General features: G+C 39.7%; 2 protein-coding genes across 16 annotated transcripts in view; both read right to left on the minus strand.

Moving 5' to 3' along the window:
• Nucleotides 1-2204: 2204 nt before the first annotated feature.
• Nucleotides 2205-12731, minus strand: LOC106587109 (midkine-B). The gene is made up of 5 exons (XM_014175108.2): nt 12546-12731; nt 4543-4625; nt 4162-4332; nt 3301-3462; nt 2205-3171 (listed from the first exon to the last, which is right to left on the minus strand). Exons 2-5 carry the CDS (start codon nt 4622-4624, stop codon nt 3143-3145), a joined length of 444 nt encoding a protein of 147 aa, XP_014030583.1. The 5' UTR covers nt 4625; nt 12546-12731; the 3' UTR covers nt 2205-3142.
• A 7297-nt stretch (nt 12732-20028) lies between these two features.
• The window catches only part of LOC106587110 (diacylglycerol kinase zeta), a 129265-nt gene continuing 123337 nt past the window's right edge, over nt 20029-25956 (minus strand). For 14 of the 15 annotated variants that reach the window (XM_014175121.2, XM_014175117.2, XM_014175118.2 and 11 more), the window contains 6 exons: nt 25342-25376; nt 24077-24126; nt 23705-23825; nt 23223-23259; nt 22996-23095; nt 20029-21388 (listed from right to left, as the gene is read on the minus strand). In XM_014175121.2, the coding sequence (XP_014030596.1) occupies nt 21272-21388; nt 22996-23095; nt 23223-23259; nt 23705-23825; nt 24077-24126; nt 25342-25376 (460 nt within the window). In that variant the 3' untranslated portion in view covers nt 20029-21271. Of the gene's footprint in view, nt 21389-22014; nt 22025-22995; nt 23096-23222; nt 23260-23704; nt 23826-24076; nt 24127-25341; nt 25377-25956 lie in introns of all 15 variants that reach the window. The other variant, XM_045708345.1, reaches the window with a different exon arrangement.

The following is a 25956-nucleotide window of genomic DNA, read 5'->3' on the forward strand; positions in this document are numbered from 1 at the left end:
GCAACCTTACGGTTAACTAGTCCAATGCTCTAACCACCTGCTTTACATTGCACTCCACGAGGAGCCTGCCTGTTACGCGAATGCAGTAAGAAGCCAAGGTAAGTTGCTAGCTAGCATTAAACTTATCTTATAAAAAACAATTAATCAATCAATCAATCAATCATTCAATCATAATCACTAGTTAACTACACATGGTTGATGATATTACTAGTTTATCTAGCCTGTCCTGTGGTGCATATAATCGATGCGATGCGCATTCATGAAAAAGTACTGTCGTTGCTCCAACGTGTACCTAACCATAAACATCAATGTCTTTCTTAAAATCAATACACAAGTATATATTTTTAAACCTGCATATTTAGTTAATATTGCCTGCTAACATGAATTTATTTTAGGGAAAATGTGTCACCTCTGCAACAGAGTCAGTGTATATGCAGCAGTTTGGGCCGCCTGGTTCGTTGCGAACTGTGTGAATACGATTTCTTCCTAACAAAGACAGCCAACTTTGCCAAACGGGGGATGATTTAACAAAAGAAAAAAAGGACAATCGTTGCACGACTGTACCTAACCATAAACATCAATGCCTTTCTTAAAATCAATACACAGAAGTATATATTTTTAAACCTGCATATTTAGCTAAAGAAAATCCAGGTTAGCAGGCAATATTAACCTGGTGAAATTGTGTCACTTCTCTTGCGTTCATTGCACGCAGAGTCAGGGTATATGCAACAGTTCGGGCCGCCTGGCTCGTTGCGAACTAATTTGCCAGAATTTTACGTAATTATGACATAACATTGAAGGTTGTGCTATGTATCAGGAATATTTAGACTTAGGGATGCCACCCGTTAGATAAAATACGGAACGGTTCCGTATTTCACTGAAAAAATAAACATTTTGTTTTCGAGATGATAGTTTCCGGATTCGACCATATTAATGACCTAAGGCTCGTATTTCTGTGTGTTATTATGTTATAATTAAGTCTATGATTTGATATTTGATAGAGCAGTCTGACTGAGCGGTGGTAGGCACCAGCAGGCTCGTAAGCATTCATTCAAACAGCACTTTCGTGCATTTCGCAATGCATTGCGCTGTTTATGACTTCAAGCCTATCAACTCCCAAGATTAGGCTGGTGTAAGCGATATGAAATGGCTAGCTAGTTAGCTGGTTGCGCGCTAATAGCGTTTCAAATGTCACTCGCTCTGAGACTTGGAGTAGTTGTTCCCCTTGCTCTGCATGGGTAACGATGCTTCGAGGGTGGCTGTTTTCGATGTGTTCCTGGTTCGAGCCCAGGTAGGGGCGAGGAGAGGGAAGGAAGCTATACTGTTACACTGGCAATACTAAAGTGCCTATAAGAACATCGAATAGTCAAAGGTATATGAAATACAAATCGTATAGAGAAATAGTCCTATAATTCCTATAATAACTACAACCTAAAACTTCTTACCTGGGAATATTGAAGACTCATGTTAAAAGGAACCACCAGCTTTCATATGTTCTCATGTTCTGAGCATGGAACTTAAACCTTAGCTTTTTTACATGGCACATATTGCACTTTTACTTTCTTCTCCAACACTTTGTTTTTGCATTATTTAAACCAAATTGAACATGTTTCATTATTTATTTGAGGCTAAATTGATAGTATTTCTGTATTATATTTAGTTAAAATAAGTGTTCATTCAGTATTGTTGTAATTGTCATTATTACAAATAAATAATCGGTATCGGCTTTTTTTGGGGTCCGCCAATAATCGGTATCGGTATTGAAAAAGCATAATCGGTCGACCTCTAATAGGGATATACAAAGTCAAACCAAATGTACGATGGTCAGTGTGCTGGGCACTACTTGGGTGCTGTCAGCTGTAGGCAGGAATAAAATAAACCCAACCGAAGGAAAATTATTATGTACCCTTCATGCCATGACAAACCATTTTTTCCTAATAATCTCTCAAATCTCAGTTTTGGATGAGACTGACTTTATGACGAAAATTATCATATTTACACTTTGTAGTACATTTTGACACTAGAATAAATGTTTCTGACACATATCGATGCCACATAAGCCATTTTCAACCAGAGACATAGTTGTTTTGATTCAGTCTCTCTTTAATAGCATAAATGTAGTAAGTTAAATTGTCACTATATATTTCTACAAAAGCAGAGACTTAACAAACCTTTATTAAGAAGAAACACGAAACAACCAATAGTCAAAATTCGGAGAGTTTATTAAAAGTGGTTGATTTTTTTCTGTTCCAAGGGTTTGTGTAATAATAATGACAGTAATTACAAAAATGAGAGTACAGATGAACTGCGTGAAGGTGAATGTATGTGTTTGCAAAAATATGAGCACAGCAGTTCAACTCAAAATCGCCTGACACCTTTTGAAGTATATATATTATAAAACTAATTGTTTTAACAATACCACTATTATCTTTACAAAGACAATGACTGCCATCTCTTGAGCATTCAACCTCAGCTTTGTATTGTACATGAAACACATTGAGCTGACAGTCCTCAGTTTACTAGAAAAATAGTTGATTTGCATCTCTCTACTTTTACTAATTGGCACACGCAATTGAAATCCACTCATCAATTCTGTTAGTAATACTAATTGGTAGTCAAGAGAAAACTATAACAATCACAACAATGTAAGATGAACATTTTTTATAAAAAAAAACCTCAAGTATATCAAATCTACTGGTTAAAATCATCTCAAACAAGGAGCTTTTCCTTGACTCCAGTTGAACTAATGTGAAGGAACTGAGAGCGTACAAAAAAATACAACAAACTCTGGTTGTACATCACAAGGTTGTTTAGGTAGATCTAAAACACTGCTGAGGTCAAAGTATCTGTTTCTTGCATATCTTGCATAATACAGCATGTCCAGAACTGCATTCTTACTCGCCAAATTGCCAGGCCACTGACAGCTGGACATTTTTGTGAGAACATTTTTTGTGTTTGTCTACATTCGTGGGATATTTGGTCAATATTCAGAGACATTTAGCATTTGTTATACTGTATTTGAAGGAAGGGCCCACTTGACATCTCATAATTCACTTGTGCATATTATGTTTGTTGAAAAAGCAAAGGATATTGCGTAATAAAATCCAACCAATCACTTGTTCAATGTGGACTCATCCACCTTCTAGTTCTCCTTCCCTCTTCCCTTCTTTCCTGTAGGAAGAAAATAAGAAATGATGAAACAATAGGGTAAATTCATCATAGATTCCTTGCTCAACATGACATACTCATTTGTGGATAGGAATTTGACTTTATTACATTACTTACATTTCTACTTCTTACCTTTGGCCTTTGTCTTGGTCTTTGCGGGGCATGGCTTAGACACCTTGATGGTGGGTTGGCACTCTGCGTCGTACAGGGCCTTTTTCAGGGTTCCAGACCGGTTCTTGGATCCAGTAGCTGTGTCACACTCACCCCAGCTGCCAAACTTATACTTGCAGTCAGCTGAAATTGCACAGTTCAGAAGGGAAAATCATTGAGTATGATAGTTTTTTTTTTAAAACAAACTGGATCAGAAACACACCACCATAGAGGTTGCCTGGTTACCCAGACTCCTTGCTCTGGCCAAACGCTATGCCACGCCCAAGTACGTTAGTTTCTTCCCCGCAATGAGTCTGGATCTGAGTACCTCACCAACCCTTCACCGAATGCAAACACATTCGGGCCGTCTGATTGGTCCAGAAACCGATGGTTTGGGCCAGAGCTAGAACACACGTGGGTAAAGCGACGGTTTGAAAATTCGGCATTGGCTTTGGTACTCTGATTGGTTAGAGACAATCCAATCGCTGATGACTTTGCTTTGCACAACGCCCCTCGTGGCCCTCGTCCCAACATGCAACTTCAATGATGGCAGTCTCAGACTAAAGTATGTAGCGAACGACAGAGCAGCGGAAGAATTTAGTGTGAGTCATCAGACTATCATAGAACATTCTGAACATACTTTATTCTAAAGAAATTGTTCTATAGTTTTTTGTGGTTATGTAAATGACTATGTATTTACTAAGAAATTCCATGATACAATTCTAATTATGTAGTAATAACCTATGAATGACATGCTTGCTATATTTTTGATTGACTGACCACTTTACACATTGAGAATTATATCAAGGGAAATGGAATCATCTATCAATGTAGAATTCCTACCGCCGAACTCCTTCTTCCAGTTGCAAGGCACTTTGCATTTCAGTTTCCTCATCTGGTTGTTGCAGGTGCCCTCTCTGACACCGACTCCACAGTCTCCGTTGTTAGGCACACAGCTACCATAGCGCCATTCCGCACACTCAGTGGCACCAGCCTTGGCCCCTTTGCCCTTCTCTGTGAAACCAAAAATATCAAGATGTAATTATGAAGAAAAAAATATATACAGATGACAGAAACAATATCAGCAATATTACAATTAGTAATTAGTAAGGACAGGTTTCCAACCTATCGTGACGCTTTATGAACCTCACGAAAGGTGCAACTGCCGTGCTGATTCTAAAACTGGGCATGGCAAATTAAAGCAACACATAGCAAATCCCTTACCTCTCTTGTTTTTCTCTGCTTCAGTGGTGACTATCATCAAGGCCACCAGAAGCACCACAACTGTTGAGAACAAACCCCGCATACTGGAGAGAAAAGGAAAAAAAGAGGAAAAATTAAAAAAATTAAAAAAAACATGCCATTACAATTGTGGCACTAGAAATAACGTTTCCATTATGTAGGTTATATTGTGTGTCATTTGAGGTGACATCTGCTGTTCCAAAGGTCAACCTGATGTTCCTCTGGTGTGTATCTGTAATCGAGATGAGAGTTGAAAGAGCACGATCAAGGTCAAATATGGATCGTTTCCAGCTATGTCAAACTAATTCCCCCTGTCTGTTCATGAGGAGTCTGCACATTACAATGAGAGGTTCTCTACTTTAGAGGTGAAAAGTGAATAAAGGATTATGGTCAAAGAGTAAAACACGTCATGTTATATCAAATGAATGACATGAAACAGTTTTAAAGCTTGACACTCGAGGCTGTGTGAGTGAGAACTGGGAAAATACATGTGAGAGGGCTGAAAGATTGTATTGATTTTTTTCCTATGCTCTCATGACTCAATTTAGGGTCAATCAGACGAACTGTGAGGCACACAACCAGCAATGAGGATCAATGGGTCATGAGCTACCCACTCCACCCTTTCACTTCCCCTTACACAAAACAACACGTTTTCCAACATGAACACCAAACAAAATACAACATTTAATTTTGTGACATGCGGTGCCTGGGATATGTTCGAAAACATAAATCTATCCTGCTCATGTTGATGACACATTAAACACAATTCATGTCATCTTGTTGTCACAATCACGCTTCCCATCTTTGTGTATCATGGTCATTGCATCATGCAGACGTTTTAAAGCTGAAATCCGTAAAGGGGGAAACTGTCATGTCCGTTTGGGATTCTACAACAACAAAGTTACTCCAAACAACGAACACTGTGCTGTTTTTACTCAGACATCGTTGCACGCGCAATAGAACACCAGGATATGTACTGCAATTTTTTTTTAACACGTTGCCGGACATTCTCCTCCATTTCATCAACAAAACATTAAAATATATAGCTGCAAGCACCAATGGTGGAGTTCAGCTATGGGCCTACCGTGCCACCATCAGGAAAAATTTGACACATAGCCCAAGGAAGAGTTACTTCGGTACTTTTCAAATATCAGAACTCACAATCAAACTGATCATGCAATCATGCCTTTAATGTATGTTGGATCATTTTTAACGTCTTCTTCTCCAGAACCGCTAGACCGATCGGGACCAAATTTGGCATTTAGCATCAATGAATGCAAGACTAGCTGAAACAATATGGCCGCTATGAGCCAATGAGCTTGCATGTACAACAGCGCCACAATGTGGCCAAACTCAACCCTACTTTACAGGTTAGCTAGGCTGGCCATGTTGTTTGAGGTATGTTTCTGCTAAATCCCTGAAAACAAAGGCACTGTCCTTTTCTTTTGAACTAGACTCTTAAAGCTGTAATCTGTAAAGGGGGGAAACAGTGCCACTGGTCGGGCGACCAGTGGCACTGTTTCCCCCTTTACAGATTTCAGCTTTAAGAGTCTAGTTCAAAAGAAAAGGACAGTAACTCACAGATAAAGGACTAGCCCTCTATTTCTGAAATGTCTGGTTGTCTATAAGGCATCCTCCTAGGCTCTCAAGTTCTGAGTTTCTATTTATTCTCTGACTTAATTGAGTTCATGTCTATTCTTTCTGCCAACAGTCCCAGAGCTAGCAGCAGGGGATGGATGGCAGCACCAGATCACCATGGTGAAGGCTAACCCACCTGCTGGGAGGTGATAGGGGCCGCCCTGACAGGGAGAGCTCGATGGAAGAGGCTTGGTTTGAAGCAATTCTTCTAGGGGACACGAGGGAACTGCTTGTCTCTGTCTGGGTTAGAAGAGCTCAGAGATGTGCCGGGACAAACAGGTCTTGTATTAGTTTGAAGAACACCCACAAAGAGTAATTATTTTCATTCCAGGAATCTGACTTCAATAACCCAAACAAGGTTGCCTATAATACCAAATCCTTGATTTTGTGGTGGGAATCTAATAGTATTTCAAGCTTTCCCTTCAAAAGATTAGCAGCCCTATTCAATCAATCTGCTTCCCAGGGTAATAAAAACTGAAACATTGCTTCTCACTATGCAAAGAAGTGTTTGGAATATTATTACGTTTATATCTGTGACATACAATCAACATTCAAGGCACAAGATGTGTTTTCTGTACCATAGCCTGATTATTGGCTATGATTAATTAGGACCCCTCATTAATGACTGGCAAAATGCACAAATCATACTAGTGTCCTAGTGGAACACAAACAATGAAGCCATCGAGAACAAAGAATTGAGATCACACTGCAGCAGGAAACTAAGATGTCACGTTCTGGGCTGTTCACGATATGTCAGGTGGATGTTACAATGAATGTTCCTACAACACAAACTAAGACGGCAACCCAGCAAACCAAAATTGGTTCCGTGAAAGTTCCCAGAACATTTGTTAGGTTGCGGCAAATGTTCTCATAATACAACAACAGTCCAGTTGTGCTGATGATTATACAATGTTTGTATAAAACATTCGCTTTATGTTGCAAGAACGATCCCAGAACACATTTTGTCTGTTCTTTAAAGGTTCCCAGAATGTTTCATTAGGTTGTGGGAACAGTCTGGTGGTAACATTGTGGGGACATGACAAAAGATCTGTTCCCAAAACACAAAAACTGTCCAGTTGTGCGGATGATTATGCAATGTTTATTTGAGAATGCAAAAAACATTCACCTGATGTTACGTGAACATTCCCAGAACACATTTTTTTATGTCCTTTAAAAGTTCCTAACACATATCTTTATGTTGTGGTAACATTGTGGGAACATGGCAAAAAATATATTCCCAAACCACAACTGTCCAGTTGTGCAGATAATTACAAGGTTTCTATTAGGTTGAAAAAACATTTGCCTGATGTTGCAAGAACATTTCCAGAACATATTTTTATGTTCTTTAAAGGTTCCTGAAACATTTATTTAGGTTATGGGAACATTGTGGGGATATGACAAGATAGGTTCCAAAAACACTAAATCTGTCCCGTTTTGAAGACATTCTTACAATGTTTGTATCAGGGTGCACAAAACATTCCCTCAATGTTCCCAGAATTATCAAATTAAGTTTAGAACAGTCCATAGATGTTTCTTTCACGTGTTAGTGTTATCTTACTGTTTAGGAAGTTAGTTGTACAACAATCCATGTAGAAACACACGGCAATTATTTGGAATCACATGATTTTACCATAATTGGTTGATAGTCGCAAGCAGGGATCAAACCTGGGCTTTGGACTGTTATCCCTGGAATTAATCCACTGCGCCACTGGGGTGTGAATAACACAAATATAAAGCTGTTTACACCTTTACTCTGACTTCCAGGTTGTGGTCTTAGTCTTTGCAAAAGATATAATAACAAAATCTAGAAAAATAAGTATCCTCTATTATTTCGTTCTCTGCCAATTTTCTTTATATGCTGTAAACTTTTACTTTTATTTTCCCTCCAAACTTGATTTCAGAATTCATGTTCAATTATTTCCTGGCGGATTGTGGTGAGGTGTACATAGAGTGCATATGCACTAAGACATATACTGTAGCCATAGCTGGGATCATAATTTAAGGATCCACTAGAAACATCAAGATCGTGGTGGTGCAGCAAACAAAGTAGCAGACTAAGTAGCCTACAGGGCTTGAAGATGGCAGATTGCAGGTTCAAATCTACTTGATTGCCATTGTTGAAAAAAAGCTATAGCTTTGTTTGGACAATACCCTAATATAATATAATGACGTAAGAGGATAGGAATGCCATTCGTTTAAAACTTTGGCAACTTCCTACAGCATAATAATGTTACATGACACATCAATATCAGCAGAACATTGCAGCAATGTTTTCAGAACGAATTGCATTACCGTTGAAGTATGTTTTTAGAACAATTCTGGATCATCATGTCATAACCTTACAGAATGGCTTTATACGAGTCCTGCAGGAAGGTTTGTTGTTATCGGGGTTAGCAGTAATATCTCCATCGACATTACCTGAATATTCCTGTTTCCTCAGAACCAGTTCTACTGCTCCCACATTTGGTTGCGGCAGTATGTTCTAAGAACATTACCGGAAACATTGTGTTATTACATTCCCTGGCAACTGAATGACAACCTAATGACAACCTTTAGGGGAATGCTCTGTTGCAGTTTTTACAGATGTTGTGAAGAAAATGTTAGTGAATGTTGGGAGAAGATTCCAAGGACATAGCCACAGGAAGCACCCCCTGATGAATCTAAATAAATAAAAACTCCCCCCCCACGTCGACTTAACGGGAATCTTAGATAATGTTCTGTGAATGTTTCCGGTTTGCTGGGAAGTCTCTGATGAACAGCACCCTTGTGTATTGCCCGTCGCCCACGCAAACTCATCTAACAGCAACATTTGTTTTATTGGTTTGTGCCTGTGCCAATATGTCCAGAAGCCGAGCAGAGATGGCAGTCACATCCTCTCACATTGCAGTATGCTCGCATTGAACTTTCCCTGCCTGCGGGCAACCCTGGATAGAAAGGTCAGCTACAGCTGATGAATCAACAACTCACTGGAAAAGTCCAATCCATTAGAGGTTATCACCTCTCTGAACTATGGCCTCGTACTGTGTGAGGTAGAATGCCATAAGTGGCAGCCATCCACTCACTACTGAAAGGGAGTCTACCTGAGAATCTACCAAGGCACGATCATTTTATCAGGTATTTTTACAATTGGCTTCTGAAAGTGTTATATCTGTATTTCACTGCTCATCGAAAGGACTGAGAATGAAAGTGATGGCTACACAAAGACCAAGCCAGCCGGCCCTCTGGCACATACACTTACTGCTCCTCTTCAAGCCAGTTGATCAAATATTCTGTTGACCCAGTAAATCTGTCTTCTGTCCTCAAAAAAGTAATTAAGCGTCAGTGGCCAGTAAGCATAACTAAACACTCCAAGCAACCATAAAACTCTGGAAACTCCCTAAACACTCCCTATTCTCAACTCCCACCACTCACTGAATCTCTATCTTTTTGTATCACCGTTAAAAATGATAGAGTCCCATTTTCAAGTAAAAGCTGGCTTTTTTCCCCCGCACCAGCTAGCAGTTCCAATGACATTCTTCCCCTGGTCATAAATGTCGAGGGGCTACTCCAGGCAACACTTTTGTCTTTGATGAAACAACACCCAGCAGGCCTCATCTAACCCACTGAGCCTTGCCAAGGGTGAGGCCCGGAGAGCCCTTAAAATCTTTCATCGTTCTTTGCTAATGCAGACTCCCTGTATCAAAACAGAGCCTTTTCCTGGTCTCCTTTCACTCCATTCTAAAGGGCCACTAGGCAGATATCCCATGCAGAGTCTTTGTTCCACACATCTGAATGTGAACTTAGCATATCGGGAGAAAGGTCATCTTAAAATACTACAGCTTACAAGAGCTAGCATGCCGAAAAAGTTGCTAAATATGCCTACAAACATTGCTATTTTTATCCGTGCCAGTAATTTTTATCTATCAGTAATGCAGCTGTAACAAGAATGTTAGAATACTTAGGTATGGGTGTGTAAGAGATCTTCTTTACCCAACCAGAAACATGTCATTATGAAACATCGCCCACTATTTACCCCCCACCCAACTACCACCATCTACCCATCACACAATGGGATGAACATAATATTTATTGACTAGCAGAAAGCAAACCAAATAGTCAAATTGGACCAGATACCGTAACCATCATAATTCGATTGACTCAAATGGTGCTTCCTCTTGCTAATAATCTCATAATGGTCAAATAGATAACATTAGAGTTACTGTCAAACACACATCTAGATCAGTTCTACAACGAAACAATAACAACAACACATGGAAAGCAGGACTACACTGAACCTGAAAAGCATAAAGCGTAAAGTTAACTCTTGTTTTTACTGCAAAGCAGCATTCCTCGTCTTCTCAGAAAAGCCACTGACCGCAAAAAAAAGGATGGAATGCTCACTAAGACCAACAAGAGAGAAGCTGCGGGGTCGAGGGTCACTCTAAAGAAAGACAGTTAACAAAGACCCAGAATGTCCTGGCCTACTTAAGGAAGTAACACTTAGTGGCCAACAAATGGCTGAATCACATGCTTTATTTGATCTAATATAGAAAATATAGGTGGATTCTGGCCGTCAGAGACCAACAGTGCAAGGACATAACGATTCACATTATTGACTCAAATAGGATGAGTGCACTTTATCTACTATATGGTCAACAGCTAAACGTTCTCCCTGCCATCAATGACGTGTAAATATTATCCCTTCTAGGCATGGCAGTCATGACAGAATGGTTTACTCTCTAAAAGAGACAATGGCCCTTGCCTACTTACTTCACATTCCTTCTTATTTCACGATACGTTAACATAACCAATGACAGTCTCCATCATACCCATGAGCAGTGAGAGAATAGTATAGAGGGGCCCTGCAGGCTGAACGGTCCATTGAATAGCAAGGGAGAGTTTTATCTGTCTTTTCAAAGCTGTTTTCTCTCCACTGATTATCTGTGCCATTGCCTCAAGGTCCATCTGCCAAGCTCACACAAGCTGTAAAGCCCCATGCTACCCCTCCTCCCTTTCCAAAAACCTAACCCTGAGGCACTAGCTGTATCCAGCGTGCCCAATAGCTTTCTAAAAGAGACGGAAATACAACAAGAAAAACAATGATAACAACAGACTGAGGACTATCTTTTTCCCCATTACATCTCTCTAAGGTTATGTTGCTTTGGTCGTTATCTCTGACCGCAAATCATTTTTTTACAGCCTCTTTACACAGCCCCTACTTTGGATCAGGGGAGGAGAAAGCAAACGATTGTGGTCAGGTGAAAAGGTCCTGGGCAGTGAAACATTAAAAAAAAGGAGAACAACTCTTGAGTGGAGTGGATAGCAGAGAACGCAAGTACTTGAGGTTAGAGTCGATTTCAATGGTCATATTCTTGAGGTGGAAGAGATTTACATTTACATCAGCTTTAGTCATTTAGCAGAAGCTCTTATCCTGAGTCACTTACAGTTATTGCTCAAGTGAAGTTTTCTGGTCATAAAAATCATTCAATGGCCCAAACAGAAAGCAAAAGATTTCTGGCACATGAACACAATTAAGATTGTGGAATAAATGGTTATGCTTCACTTTAAGACGAACAAAAGATATGTAAAAGTACACTTTCAAACTATGTAGCTTTCACTACATCTGAAATAGTAATAACTCAACATAATAATTTATATAAAACAATATTCGTATATTTCGCAGGATTTATCTCAGTTCTAAATGTATAGTCACATTACTGTAACTATTTTCAGCTGTGATACTTGAGTTTGGAAGAAGTACAGAGGGTGCACACACACACGTCTTATTATCATCAAAACTAGAATGTGTCACCCCTGAGGACGTTGTCACACAGTGAAAAATAGCTAACATAATTACAAAGTTATTAAACTCAAAGCAAAGCAGTTACTACAACAAAACATATCTTGACCACAAGTTCCTCAGAGCCCTAAACAGAACCGTTGTAGAATTAAACAAGTACTTTCTGTTCAGTATTTTTAATGCAATCCTTAACTTCATATTTAAGATTCAACTTAAGTTTATGCCAATACGCAGTGCCACTGCGCTTTTTGCGCAAATCGCGTGTATGGGACAACAGTTGTGTGTTCGTTACTGGCAAAAGTGAATATATGCAGTAAAGTCAATACATGGTGCATAAATTACTTAAAGGACCATAAAACTAAAAAGAAAAACTCAATAAAGAAACCTACACGCAAATAAAACCTCCTAAGAAAAATTACACACGACATGTCAGTTATTCTCCAGAGGATTCCAATGATGGAGACTATATATTTGAACTATTAAAAGTGAGTAATGACAACGTTGTATTGAGTGACACAAAGTAATCATTTTATCACTATACATTTGGACTAATACACATATAACTTACTTGTTTCTTTGATCGTACTTCTTGGCGAGAGTTAAAGGTCTTACTCTGAGCCACAAGAGAGTCCTACAGTCCTACAATACCTCTTTCCCAGCCAGCTTGCTCTTATTTGTCGCCCTCCCCTTTGTTTCTCCAGAACTAGTTTGAGCTGGTAACATTAGGGCCACATTAAATTAACCACCTAGTGACATCACTAACCCACGTGATGATTACGGGTCAAGAGACACCTAACCGCAACCCCTAGTAGGGTACTAACTTTTTGATGTTATATTTTTGTGAATCCCTAGAATTATCATGTCTCGTTCATTGTTCTAGTCTTTTGAAGCTACAAGTATTGTTTTTTATGCTTGCAAATTAAAAATACATTGACTCCTATATATACCTATATCAATTTCACCACCAGACATTACCACAGAGAAAGGAAAGCAGAATGACGTGCTCTGACTACCTACCATAGACAGATTATATTATTCTATGGTGCCTACAGAATGCCTAGGGATGTATGCATCAGAAATGCAGTGGTGTAAAGTACTTAAGTAAAAATACTTTAAAGTACTACTTAAGTACTTTTATTTTGGTATCTGTACTTTACTTTACTATTTATATTTTTGACAACTTTTACTTCACTACATTCCTAATGAAAATAATGTATTTTCCCTGACACCCAAAAGAACTCGTTACATTTTGAATGCTTAGCAGGACAGGAAAATGGTCCAATTCACGTACTTATCCAGACAACACATGCTCATCCCTTCTGCCTCTGATCTGGTGGACTCACTAAACAAATGCATCTTTCGCAAATTATGTCTGAGTGTTGGAGTGTGCCCCTCGCCATCCATACAGTTTAAAAACAAGAAAATGGTCCCACCTGCTTTGCTTAATAGAAGGAATTTTAAATGATTTATACTTTTACTTTTGATACTTAAGTATATTTAGAACCAAATACTTTTCCTCAAGTAGTATTTTACTGGGTGACTTTTACTTTTACTGGAGTCATTTTCTATTAAGGTATCTATACTTTTACTCGAGTATGACAATTGGGTACTTTTTCCACCACTCCACAGTAAATGGTATACAGGAGGACAGGAGGGATTGACCAGTCATTAGCCCTATAATTCCTGGCCACCTCTGATTTTGTACCCAGAGAGCTTGTTGTCACACAACAGCTTCCATTAGACAGGGACCCTGGATAAGAGCCATTTATAATCACCACATGTAAGCCAGAGGAAGCTGGTGGGAGGAGCTATAGGTGGACGGGCTCATTGTAAAGACTGTAATGGAATTAATGGAATGGTGTCAAACACATCAAACATATGGAAACCACGTGCTTTGACTATTTATTCAATTTCAGCCATATACAATGAGTCCGTCCTCCTGTAGCTCCTCCTACCAGCCTCTGGTGTAAGCAAATGCTCAACCACAGAGCAGAGTAACAGTGTGGTGCCTAGATAGGCTGACAGTGTTTTACAGTAAATCACCACATTTTCAATAACTAGATGACTGTATTGATAAAATACAGCTTATACAGTATGCGTCTACATGTTATCTAGTGTCGTTGTACAGTATATCCAAGGTAACTCTGTGACCTCGGGCCGTGTGATTGGGTAATCCCAGGAGGGCAGGGGTGATGAGTCGGGACCACAATAGCGATCAGACCAGAATCTGAACCACAGACAGGGACATTTCCAATTGCCAGTAGGATAGCATGCCAACAATGAGTCAGAGCAAGGAGAAAAAAAAGCTGTTCAATTTCACAAGTAGACCAAACTGATAAACACACATCCAACACAACATCCAGCAGTAACTAGTCAGTATCCAATTACAGTATTTTAATCATTCCAGACGATGCACTACGAATCAGCTCTGACTTGCATGACTCATCATTTTCAAACACATTGCATGTTGCAACACAGAGGCGTTTAATTATCATTATTACTTTCCTTCAGACATTCTACAAAAAAAATGGCAGTTTGTCTCACTGGGTTGGACCATCAAGCTTTGCTTACATACCACTCTGTATACGCTGCTCTATGCTGTCTGAGCACTAGGTTTAGGCCTCAGGGAATCTTTGGAGGTCTTTATCTCAGTTGTTTATATTTTGAGCTGGTTTTGCAGCCAGGGATTAGGGAGCCGCGAATGGCCTATGAGGACGGTTTGTTTTTACCAGATCCTTGTAAAAAAAAAAATGTTTTACAGGTGTGGGTAGCTTTATGGTTTGCAACAAATGAGGGGAAAATGTGTAGTCTCAAAAGGCTTTCAATACTTGCACTGCAATGACTTTATGTGGTTGGGCATTCAGTATTGGTCGAACCAGTGTCTCATATGAGCCAATGCTGTCATCCAGACAGAGCATGTAACATTGCAATGCCAAATAAAGGCTCAAGAATAAAATGAAGATGCAACATAGTCCATTTGATCGCTGTCATGAGTCCATCATATTAATAGATAGATTAGCTGGCATTTAGTCTTGATAGCTTCTAGTTGTGAGGAATAAACACTTGTATTACATCACAAGTCCTTGGATTTCATCAGTAATTATTGAGGCTGTCTTCCTCAAATACAAGAGGGTACAGTCCAAACCGTGGACTTCTAACCGCTTTTAAACACATTTGTGTGTTTGGGTTAGACTGCTAACCCTAGCCGTATGTCAACCCTTCTACCACCTCCAAAATCCCGTATACCGCCTCCCATTGAACCCCTCAATATGTACAAAGAAACTTTGAAAAGAACCAGGCTAACAGACTGTTGAGGTGGACTCCATTCTTAGTTTACAGTAACAATCATCACCTGTACAGTAGGTCACCTGAGGTAGATACTAAATATTAATAGGACCTAATACAAATGCAGAGTTATTATTAAGGAGTGCACTTTTACCGAAATGATAAATAAAATCAACACTCACAAGAAAGTAATTAGAATAAATACAGTTGTTTAAGTACCATCCTTTATTTTTTTTTTCCCCAAGCAGACAATAACAAACAAAACAACACCAAAAAAATCAGCCAATAGAAACAAATATTCAGATTGATACCGTCAACGTTGCACACCGGTCTGTCCATCACGTTTTGGTCACTATTTCTATCAAGTAAAAAAAAGATGAGATATTTTGGAATAAAGAAAAAAAACGATATTGCACGGTAATTTAAATGTTCTCTCTATTTATTTATTTGTTTTAATTGTGATAGATACTCTCGCACCTGAATTGCACAGCAACTCAAAACAAAGCACAGATAATATACTTAAACTACCATTCCTTGTTATACTGGAGCTCCTTTAAAAATGTCATAAGAGAGGCATTTAAGTTGTCTGACCCCATTCAGTCACTGTAAGCCCCATGCCTGCCTGCATTGCACTCATGCAACTGAACACTAATAAAGTTTTGTATTAATGCAGTTATAGCATTGGTAGTTCCACGCTCCTGCCATTCCAAAGAGCACTTTCCACTTGTATGTAATTCAAAGACTGTGGATTTCTACTGAATATAGTACTTTTAAAATCAGCGGACATACGGAAAGGATGATGGGAGAGGGTGCTCTTTGCAGTAGTCGACAACATGGAACGTGGGGCCATAACGCATCTTTAGATTAGCATTTAAAATATCATGTTGGGGAATGTGTCATTTCAAATACAAAAATCTATTATTTGGTGATAACTCCTATGGGAAGTGCTTTCTTGCACACACCATAACAGGATAGAGCTCATGACATGAAATCGTGTCTGATAATAATAGCCTTGTATTTTCAGTTCGACGTGAGCTATGGGTAAAGGCACTACACAAAGCTAAGGTGACAATGTGAGATGTTGAAATGGTTGAGTTAATGTACAGAATACTACATGACAACAGCAAAACTCATTATGGAGCGATGGACTTGTCAAAAAAATAGCTTGGGATGTGACAGCAAGTCTCTGGGCCAGATTCAAATCTGTATACTGTAGTACAAGCGCACAAAGGCTGAGGCTGAGGTTATTCAACTCAATTTCAAGAGGCACCTTTGTACTACATGCTCCGTTTTAGCTTTCCTCTGCTGTTGTCAAAATATTTTCTGGTGAAACTTAAAACACCAAAAAAATACTGCTACAATCTGGTAGATCATAGACGATAGATAAGATGCTGTGGAGAGATGCTGTCTTTAGTTTCCAAGGCAACTTTCGCCAGGATATCAAATGAGGCATGATTATTAATAAATTCATCGCCCCTTAGATAGTAATGTCAAGATTAATCATGAGCAATCTTACTTATTCAACAAGTGTCTCTGACTTTGAGAATGTAAAATGTTTGAGCAATGTTTTCCTCTGTACATTTTGGCATGTTTAATTCCAGTGGTAGGTTTGGACATACAGTGCATTCGGAAAGTAATCAGACCCCTAGACTTTTTCCACATTGTGTTACGTTACAGCCTTATTGTAAAACAGATCTTTTTTTTTTCTCAAATCTACACACAATACCCCATAATGACAAAGCAAGACCTTTTCATTTTTTATTCTTGCAGATGTATACCTTATTTCCATAAGTATTCAGACCCTTTGCTATGAGACTCGAAATTGAGCTCAGCTGCATCCTGTTTCCACTGATCATCCTTGAGATGTTTCTACAACTTGGAGTCCATCTGTGGTAAATGCAATTGATTGAACATGATTTGGAAAGGCACACACCTGTCTATATAAGATCCCACAGTGAATGTCAGAGCAAAAACCAAGCCATGGGGTCGAATGAATTGTCCGTAGAGCTCCGAGAAAGGATTGTGTTGAGGCACAGATCTGGGGAAGGGTACCAAACAATTTTTGCAGCATTGAAGTTCCCCAAGACACAGTGGCCTCCATCATTCTGAAATGGAAGAAGTTTGGAACCACCAAGACTCTTCCTATAGCTGGTCTTGGTCAGGGAGGTGACTAAGAACCCAATGGTCACTCTGACATAGCTCCAGAGTTCCTCTGTGGAGATGGTTGTCCTTCTGGAAAGTTCTCCCATCTCTGCAGCACTCCACCAATCAGGCCTTTATGGTAGAGTGGCTAGACGGAAGCCACCCCTCAGTAAACGGCACATGACAGCCCGCTTGGAGTTTTCCAAAAGGCACCGAAAGGACTCAGACCATGAGAAACAAGATTTTCCGTTCTGATGAAACCAAGATTGAACTCTTTGGCCTGAATGCCAAGTGTCACGTCTGGAGGAAACCTGGCACCATCCCTACGGTGAAGCATGGTGGTGGCATCATCATGCTGTGGGGATGTTTTTCAGCGGCAGGGACTAGGAGACTAATCAGGATTGAGGGAAAGATGAACGGAGCAAAGTACAGAGATCCTTGATGAAAATCTGCTCTAGAGTGCTCAGGACCTCAGACTGGGGTGAAGGTTCACCTTCCAACAGGACAACGACCCTAAGCACACAGCCAAGACAACGCAGGAGTGGCTTCGGGACAAGTCTCAATGTCCTTGAGTGGTCCAGCCAGAGCCTGGACTTGAACCCAATGTAACATCTCTGGAGAGACCTGAAAATAGCTGTGCAGTGATGCTCCCCATCCAACCTGACAGAGCTTGAGAGGATCTGCAGAGAAGAATGGGAGAAACTCCCCAAATACAGGTGTGCCAAGCTTGTAGCGTCATACCCAATAAGACTTGAGGCTGTAATCGCTGCCAAAGGTGCTTCAACAAAGTACTGAGTAAAGGGTCTGAATACTTATGTAAATGTGATATTTCAGTATTTTATTTTTAATATATTGGCAAAATGTCTTAACACCTGTTTTTGCTTTGTCATTATGGGGCAATGTGTTGGGAGTGATGAGGGAAAAAAAACAGTTTAACCCATTTTATAATAAGGCCGTAACGTAACAAAATCTTGAAAAAGTCAAGGGGTCTGAATACTTTCAGAAAGCACTGTATATGTTCATTAGAAATCTGACGTGACCATTTCATAATCGATTCAATATTGTTGACAAGTCGTCATTTTAAATAAATAATCTTAAAAATCGACTTACCTGTATAAGTAAAAAAAAACTAAGAATACAAATATAAAATAAAAAAAGACGACATTTACAATAATGTATTTTTTTGTGTTTGGTGGCACAATTCATCTCATAGGGAAGATCATGCAAGGCCTCCAAAAAAGTCTGTCAATCAACAATAACATGCACTATGCATACTACATAATCAGGATCCCCAATGGTATGAGACTGAAAACTGATTTAGAAAACCTCTGATAAATGTGAATATCCTAAAGCTGTTTTAATCTATATTTCTATTGGAAATGGACAAATATATACTGTAAGTTGGGAAAAACACTGTTATAATGATCCCACAGTGTACTTTCCAAGATCACAGTGAACTACAGTTGTTTAAGTTGGACCAGATCCTCAAATACATAAAACATACAAAAATAGTGCAGGTAGATAGGCTTCAATAAAAACCTGATGTTAATATACATCCAAATGATATAAATCCATGTCAGTCTCTGAACAGGATGTTACATAACCTGATCAAATATGCACCTCTTTCAGTATGCAGTATAATCATAAATGCCTCAAATGATGATATCTAATCTTCTCAGCCTCAAGGCTAACATAATATTGCAGTTATAGTGAAGTCAACTAAAATGGGGGCCTACTGTCTTCATTATTGAAAATGAAAATGCTGACAATCAGTGTGACCATGAAACAAAATGGTGCAGTTTGAGGCTTTGTGGTGGAGAGTGATGCGGGAGCTGGAGATGGGGGCGTGAGCAGGTGGGTCTGGGCAGGGGTGATGTTGTGGAGGTTTGTGTGCGTCTGTGTGTTGTTGTTTGTATGTGGATGTTTTCTATTGTTAAAAATGCAAAAAAATGAAAGTGCACCCCCCTCAAAAATTCTGTGAGAACATATGATTATGTATGAAGTGTAATAACTGATGTGGAACTACACAATTCATTTACTTTTCATAATCAAATAAAAAATATATGTTATCTTCAGTCTGGCATTAGAAACACTACAGGACTTTCATTGACAACATATTTCCTATCACAGAAACTGATTCAGTGCTACATTTCTTCATGTATCTGGCCATAATAGAGAACAGCAATGATTTACAATGAAATGCAACTTAGTTGACATGATGGATTGTTTAAAGGTCAAAACTAGAAACTTTTGACAAGAAAATGAATCCAGGAAAAATGTGCACATGAAATAGTGTACCTTGTTAATGTGTTTGCAAGTATGTTTTACAAGTATGTTTAGCGATTAAATAATTTAAAGAAAACATCCAGAGAAACAACTAATTTCAATCTGACAAAATACAGTAGATCCACAGTTACTAGGGCTCTACATTAAACTAGTTAGCTAGTTATACAGTAGGATAGCTTTTGGAATGACACCAATTCCTTCCCTTCACTCTCTACGCAAATGTAACATGAACACCATCACAGGTCTTTATAACTTAAGTTTGATTATATTTCTGTTTTAAATGACCAGCCATATTTTAACAGAGATTATAACTATGGAAAATAAATAGCAACCTCAAATTGATGGTTTGTATGAAGACAAATTATTATTTTTTTTATGTAAAAAAACAACAACAAACACCTTGTAAATTTACAACCCAAACCTTTAGAACATTTTTGAGTTTGCTGAACATAAATCGGTAAAAAAACGTTGAGGTGAATAAATACGCCTTTGACTTCTGTAACAATATGAGAGAAGAAATGCTTTGTAGTTCTGAAACAAATACATATAAAATGCACATTTTATAGTAAATAATGACCAAACACAAAAATGTTAAATTTATAATATGTACAAATTATATAAACATCAATCTGCTTAAAAATGCTATAAAAATACACCATGACTTAATTAAGTACATTAAATACAAACAAATCAGCCAACAAAATAAGAAAATCAAGGCAATTGGAGCTGCAGTGCATAAACTGCTTTAACACAGAGCTACTACGATACGTGTACAGTACCAAATATCCTTATTAACACTAAGAAATAAAACAAACATTTGCCAAGTGATCATAAACTAGAACAACATTGATTTACTCAATTCAAATCGTTTGGTGATGAGAAAAGTGTTACGTAAAAAATTCCCCACTATCGTGGATAGTTTTATCCCATTACACTGCGTTATGGGTGGACAAATCAGTCAACAAATAATACACATTTTAAAAATCAACAGCAGTACAATAAACAAATAAAAACGTCATCAAAATAATGACATTTCTGGTTGCCTTAAAGACAGCTGGCCTACAGATCAGAGTGTTAATACCCTTTTGAAATCCACTGAGTCATTGTGATCTGTACGGTTGAAACGCTCACGCTGCTTTTATAGACACGGAGAGATACAACTCCATCGGAGCGTATAATAATACAATTACCTAGACATTCAATTACCCACGGTCCTGTCCTAAAACCTTGGAGCACAATTCTCTACATAACCATTCAACATTCAGTCTAGGTGGATTGCAAGCGCAACACAACCTGGAGGAAAAAATGAAACAGACGAACCATCTCTTCCAAGCGTTCCGACACAAAACATACGCTTTTTTTGGGGGCAGTGCAATAATCAAGTCCACTGGTCACAAGCATCTCACATGGTGGACCTGACGAGTCTCTCATCTGGTAGAACTTCAACCAAGTCCCTAGCAGGAGAATACAACACTGGCTACCTTTTGACCGTCTTCTCTGGTGAGTTTCCTTTTTTAGCTAAAGTAGGTTTGGCACAGGGATAGGTGATAGGGAAGTGGTGCTGGAGGTCAGGGAGCAGAGTCACACGGCTGTCTCCTGGTCCTCTCTCTGGATCATCTGGTAGTGCTGCCGGTTCTCCAGGTAGGCTGCCAGCTCTGCATCCTTGGCCTTCTCTGCACGATGCTTTGGTGTGTCACCCTGCAGCACAAGAGAGGCAACTTGCTCAACATAAAATACTGCAATGAAGAACCCAACTTTAATTTAGGCAGGATCTATTTCTCCTGAAGTCTAAACACTAAGCCGCAGAGTCAAAGATCAGTCTGCAATTATTTTTGAGATGTAGGAATCATTTGTATTCGGATTTCATCATGGTATAGATTTAATATTTTCAGTTATCAACAGTGAATATGCACCAAATGTCGGTGTGCAAAAGCAAATCTAGAATGTTTTTAGACTCAATAAAGGTTTTCTGATTCATCCAAGAGCTCCTGTGCCATTTAAGATTTCACAAAATCTATTATTTCTAAGTGCTTGTTTTTTTAAGCGCAGAGCCCAACAAAACTCGAAGAGAGAGAGAAGAGAACATGGCGAGAGGGTGAGACAAAAAGACAGGAGAAGTAATTGCTAAGATATGCTGACATCTCAAGGCCAAGAGTGAATGTATTGTGAGTGAGAAAGACCAACAGGCAGAAAGGGTGGCAGGATGAAGAGACGGCGGAGAGGAAAGAAAGCCAGGCTGAACTGCATCCTAAGGCCACAGGGTATGAATCAGACTTGCCCCAAATCCTGCAAGATTACATTTTTTCATCATTGCTTGTACTCACTGCTAGCTCACTGAGGGCAGAGAGAGAGAGAGAGAGAGAGAGAAAGGGGGGGGGGTGTACACAGGATAGAGGGAAGTTGCTGAGTTGCTGAATGTCATGGGAATGTTTCATTTCGAGGAGCGCCACAGTACCAGAGTACGTTCAATTCACGATAGAACTGACTGGCCAGGACTACACTCCTCCCTAGTGACACCTCAAGCGTTCTGTCAGTTGCTTACAGTATGAGAGAGACCACACTGCAGACACACCATTTGGCAGTGAGATTTTGTATAAGAAAATTCTTCAAGCCTTGACATGAAAATCAAGAAATCTTGAATGTGGTAAAGTCTGAGCCTTCCAGGACAGAAATCTGAGATAAAAACCATCTGTGGGGTCTTCAGAAGGAGGATGCTTGTGAAATACTTTAGTAAAAAATGTAAGCGTTATGCTCCAACTGCTTTCCACACACTGAAACAAATGTATCCAATTGGCTATCTCTGCAGGAGAGGGTAAACACATAAGACATTTTATGATGGAGCCACTTAGAGGTAAGTACTTTAATTGACTTTGCAGGCATCTGGCAAGTTTGGTTCAGAGGGGACGTGTAGGGCACCGCTGTAATGCTCCCTCACCCGGTGTATAATTATCTTGTCATAAGAAAGACGAGCTAATTTTCCTTCTGGATGATGATTAGGCCATTCTATACCCACCACTTATCCATTTTACATTTTAGTCATTTAGCAGACGCTCTTATCCAGAGCGACTTACAAGAGCAATTAGGGTTAAGTGCATTGCTCAAGGGCACAGCGGCAGATTTTTCACCTAGTCGGGTCGGGGACTTGAACCAGCGACCTTTCGGACCCAACGCTCTTAACCGCTAGGCTACCTGCCGCCCTATCCACTGTATAAAAACCCTTCTCAGGGGTAACCTACGCATCAACTGGGATTATTTTGGCCAAATAAAGAGTAAAGCAATGAGGGAAGAGGGAGCGTTGCTCTCACCTGTAAGTCTGTCTTCATGAGGGATGCCCCTGCCTCTACCAGGTAGTGACAGATAGTCCTCTGACACAGTGACGCTGCTTTGTGCAACACTGTCTCCCCACTGAGACCGAGAGAAAGACAGACAAAGTAGATCCAATGAGTGTAACTTCCTATTTAAAAAACTTTAACTAGATACATCACACAGAATGTGTAAAATAAGCATTTCAAAATCCATGTCTTAAACTTACTTTTCTTTTTCTGTTACATCCAGGATATCTGTGGGTGCTGTTTTTTGGGAGGGGGCAGAAAAAAAAGAAGAGACATTTTAAAGCATGTCCCTAAAGCAATTACAATGCTCGACGGTACTACGTTTATACAGTAGTAAAAAGCTGGTGCAGGAGTACTTTGACAGAAAACATTTCCCTTTTCAAATATTGAAATGTATCATTTGTTGCTGTGGAAGAAAGACTCCATAAACGTCATCGAGCGAACACGGCGTGAGATGCATCTGCGCTTGTCTTAAACAATGCTCATGACCATCAAAATGATGGCGTTCCACACCTGGGACATTATCCTACTTTTATAAAACATAGAGCCTACTGTGCTGGGGTTAACTTCGGGACACATAGTTGATATTTGAGGGTCACAGACTCACTTTGGGAAATCCCACAGAATGATTCAGTATTGTGATGGGGGAGGTCCTACTTAAATAAAACGCCTTGTCCCCTACCATTGTCCAGGATGTATTTGACAGTGTCCTTGCTACCAGTGTCCACAGCATAGTGGAGCAGGGTGCATCCTGAGGGGTCCTGCAGTGACAGATCGGCTCCCAGTTTGTGCAGCTCCTTCAGCTGGGAGAAGAGGGCACATTGTTATGACCGGAGGAGTGGGGAAAGTGACTGCATGTCTAGAGGAACGGGGGAATAGACTGCATTTTTATTCATTGCCCGACTAGAGAAATGCTTACCCTGAGGTAAAGTCATGACAGAAGTGATCATCATTCCCTTGTTGAATGTATCAATTAGTGAGCCTACATTTGCTATACAGTATGTAGACCTATATGCAGTGAGCATATCCATTGGCCACTGTGGCTGCCGCTCACCTTCAGATGGTTCTTGCTCTTCACACATTCAATCAACACTTCTGGTGATACTGTAAGTAATGAGAAATATGTGGACAGTAAGACGGTAGAGATATGAGAGGAGGCTATAGATTCAGTAGTCATAACAATAGCAGACCATAATACATGACAGTGTCCTTTGGGGAAAGATCTGAGCAGAGTGCCAGTGTTCATTAATAGTTCTTTATGGGGCACTTGCTCGTTTGGTTTTAGTACTATCTGCACTATATATCTTATTCAAGACTGACAGTCTTGGGAAAGGAACCTCAAACTGAATTGATGAGCAAAAACATCAATCTATTTACTCAGCTAACATGGACAGTAATGAGAGCAACATGCAGGTTGCCGCCTTCAGTAGAAACCAAGTATTTAAACACTGGATCATGAAACGTTTTAAATTAACACAGATAATCACATTAGCGCCTGTTGAGTTCTTGGGTTCAGTCTCAATATGGCAAATCCTTGTTCAAAGCACCAAAATGCCCTTTGTAGATTATTTACCCTAATCCACCCATCTGCATGTTTTCCGTCGAGGCAGGAAAACAGTCAACTCAAAATTCCCCACAGCATTCTCCCAAATCTCAGTTAGCCAGCTCTGCAAGTCAAACAGTTGCTACCACGACGTCTGCGTCTGAAGATACGCTCTTGAATCCTGCTGTCAGAGCTGAACAACCAGAATTAGAAAGGGGCTGCTACTGGAAATATACATACATATTTCTTTTTAGGAAAACAACTTCGAGAGATGCCAAGTCAGGTCTTGAGAATATATCCCGACTGGGCTCACACCAGAATCTTTGAGGGATGGATTTGAACGCTAATGTTTCGTGTGAATTTTAATAACCCTTCCCCGCAGCACTCAAGTTCAAATGCTGTGAAATGCATATCTTAAGTGCCAACAATTTTTTGGGAGTGGGTAAAACCCTTTGCATGATGGCAGGTGAACTTGCGGGGGCTTGTTTAAGCAGGGCCACAAAGGCTAAGAAGTTTTTAACCACCTCTTGAATCCAGCTAAAAAAAAAAAAAAACGCCAGGCTCTAATCGTTCGACATTGGCATTATTCATAGCGAAACTTAATTCTGACAGGAATTAGCTGGCGGTGGATATCAGTTTCTTAAACCTTTTCAAAACATCAAGCACGAGAGCAAAACAGTTGTGGGCACCGATTGGCCCACATCCACTTGCTGCCAAGTTAACTGCGTCAATTTATAATCACCTAGTGTTAACAATTCAAAGTGTGTTTGTTTTACCTTTGTCTGTATTGCACAGTGTATTCTTCTCCGACCTGGGGGAGATCGAGAACAGGACACAATTAAAGGAATATAAAACAAACAGTTAACTTCTCAGTCTACAAAAAAAAATGCATGGAAAAGCCCACCTCTCTGCACCCCTTGGGTTTTCATAGCAAACATCCATGATAGGAAAAAAAACAAAAACAAACCAAATCCACAAAACAAAATGAAATGCCCCAAAAAAAGACTTTCTTCGGTTGCATGGATTTGGTGTTGGTTCAGAGGAGAGTTGGTGGGGTTAATTAGACAGTCCCTTGATGTGCTCTGTTTTTCCAGGCGTCCCTTGCCTGCCAACTAGCCCAAGGTAAAAGATTCTAATACGTGTGTTTGCAGCCAAAAGAGCTCCCCCTCCCTCCATTCTGTTTTAGCCAAACACACACACGGAGCTGTGTCAGTAAGGCAGTGTGAGTGGACGGAGAGGCAGCTCTTAGGCCTCCCTGCTGTCACTCCAGGTTATGTTACTGTCTGATCCTGGCTGGGCTGTCTGTTTGCCGGAAGCCAAATCCCCCCCACACTAATCCACTGAGAACTGACACAAGACTGTAACATCAAACGCACACAGGCAGGAACAGT

Source organism: Salmo salar, chromosome ssa26 (genome assembly GCF_905237065.1).
Source record: "Salmo salar chromosome ssa26, Ssal_v3.1, whole genome shotgun sequence".
Lineage (NCBI taxonomy): Eukaryota > Metazoa > Chordata > Actinopteri > Salmoniformes > Salmonidae > Salmo > Salmo salar.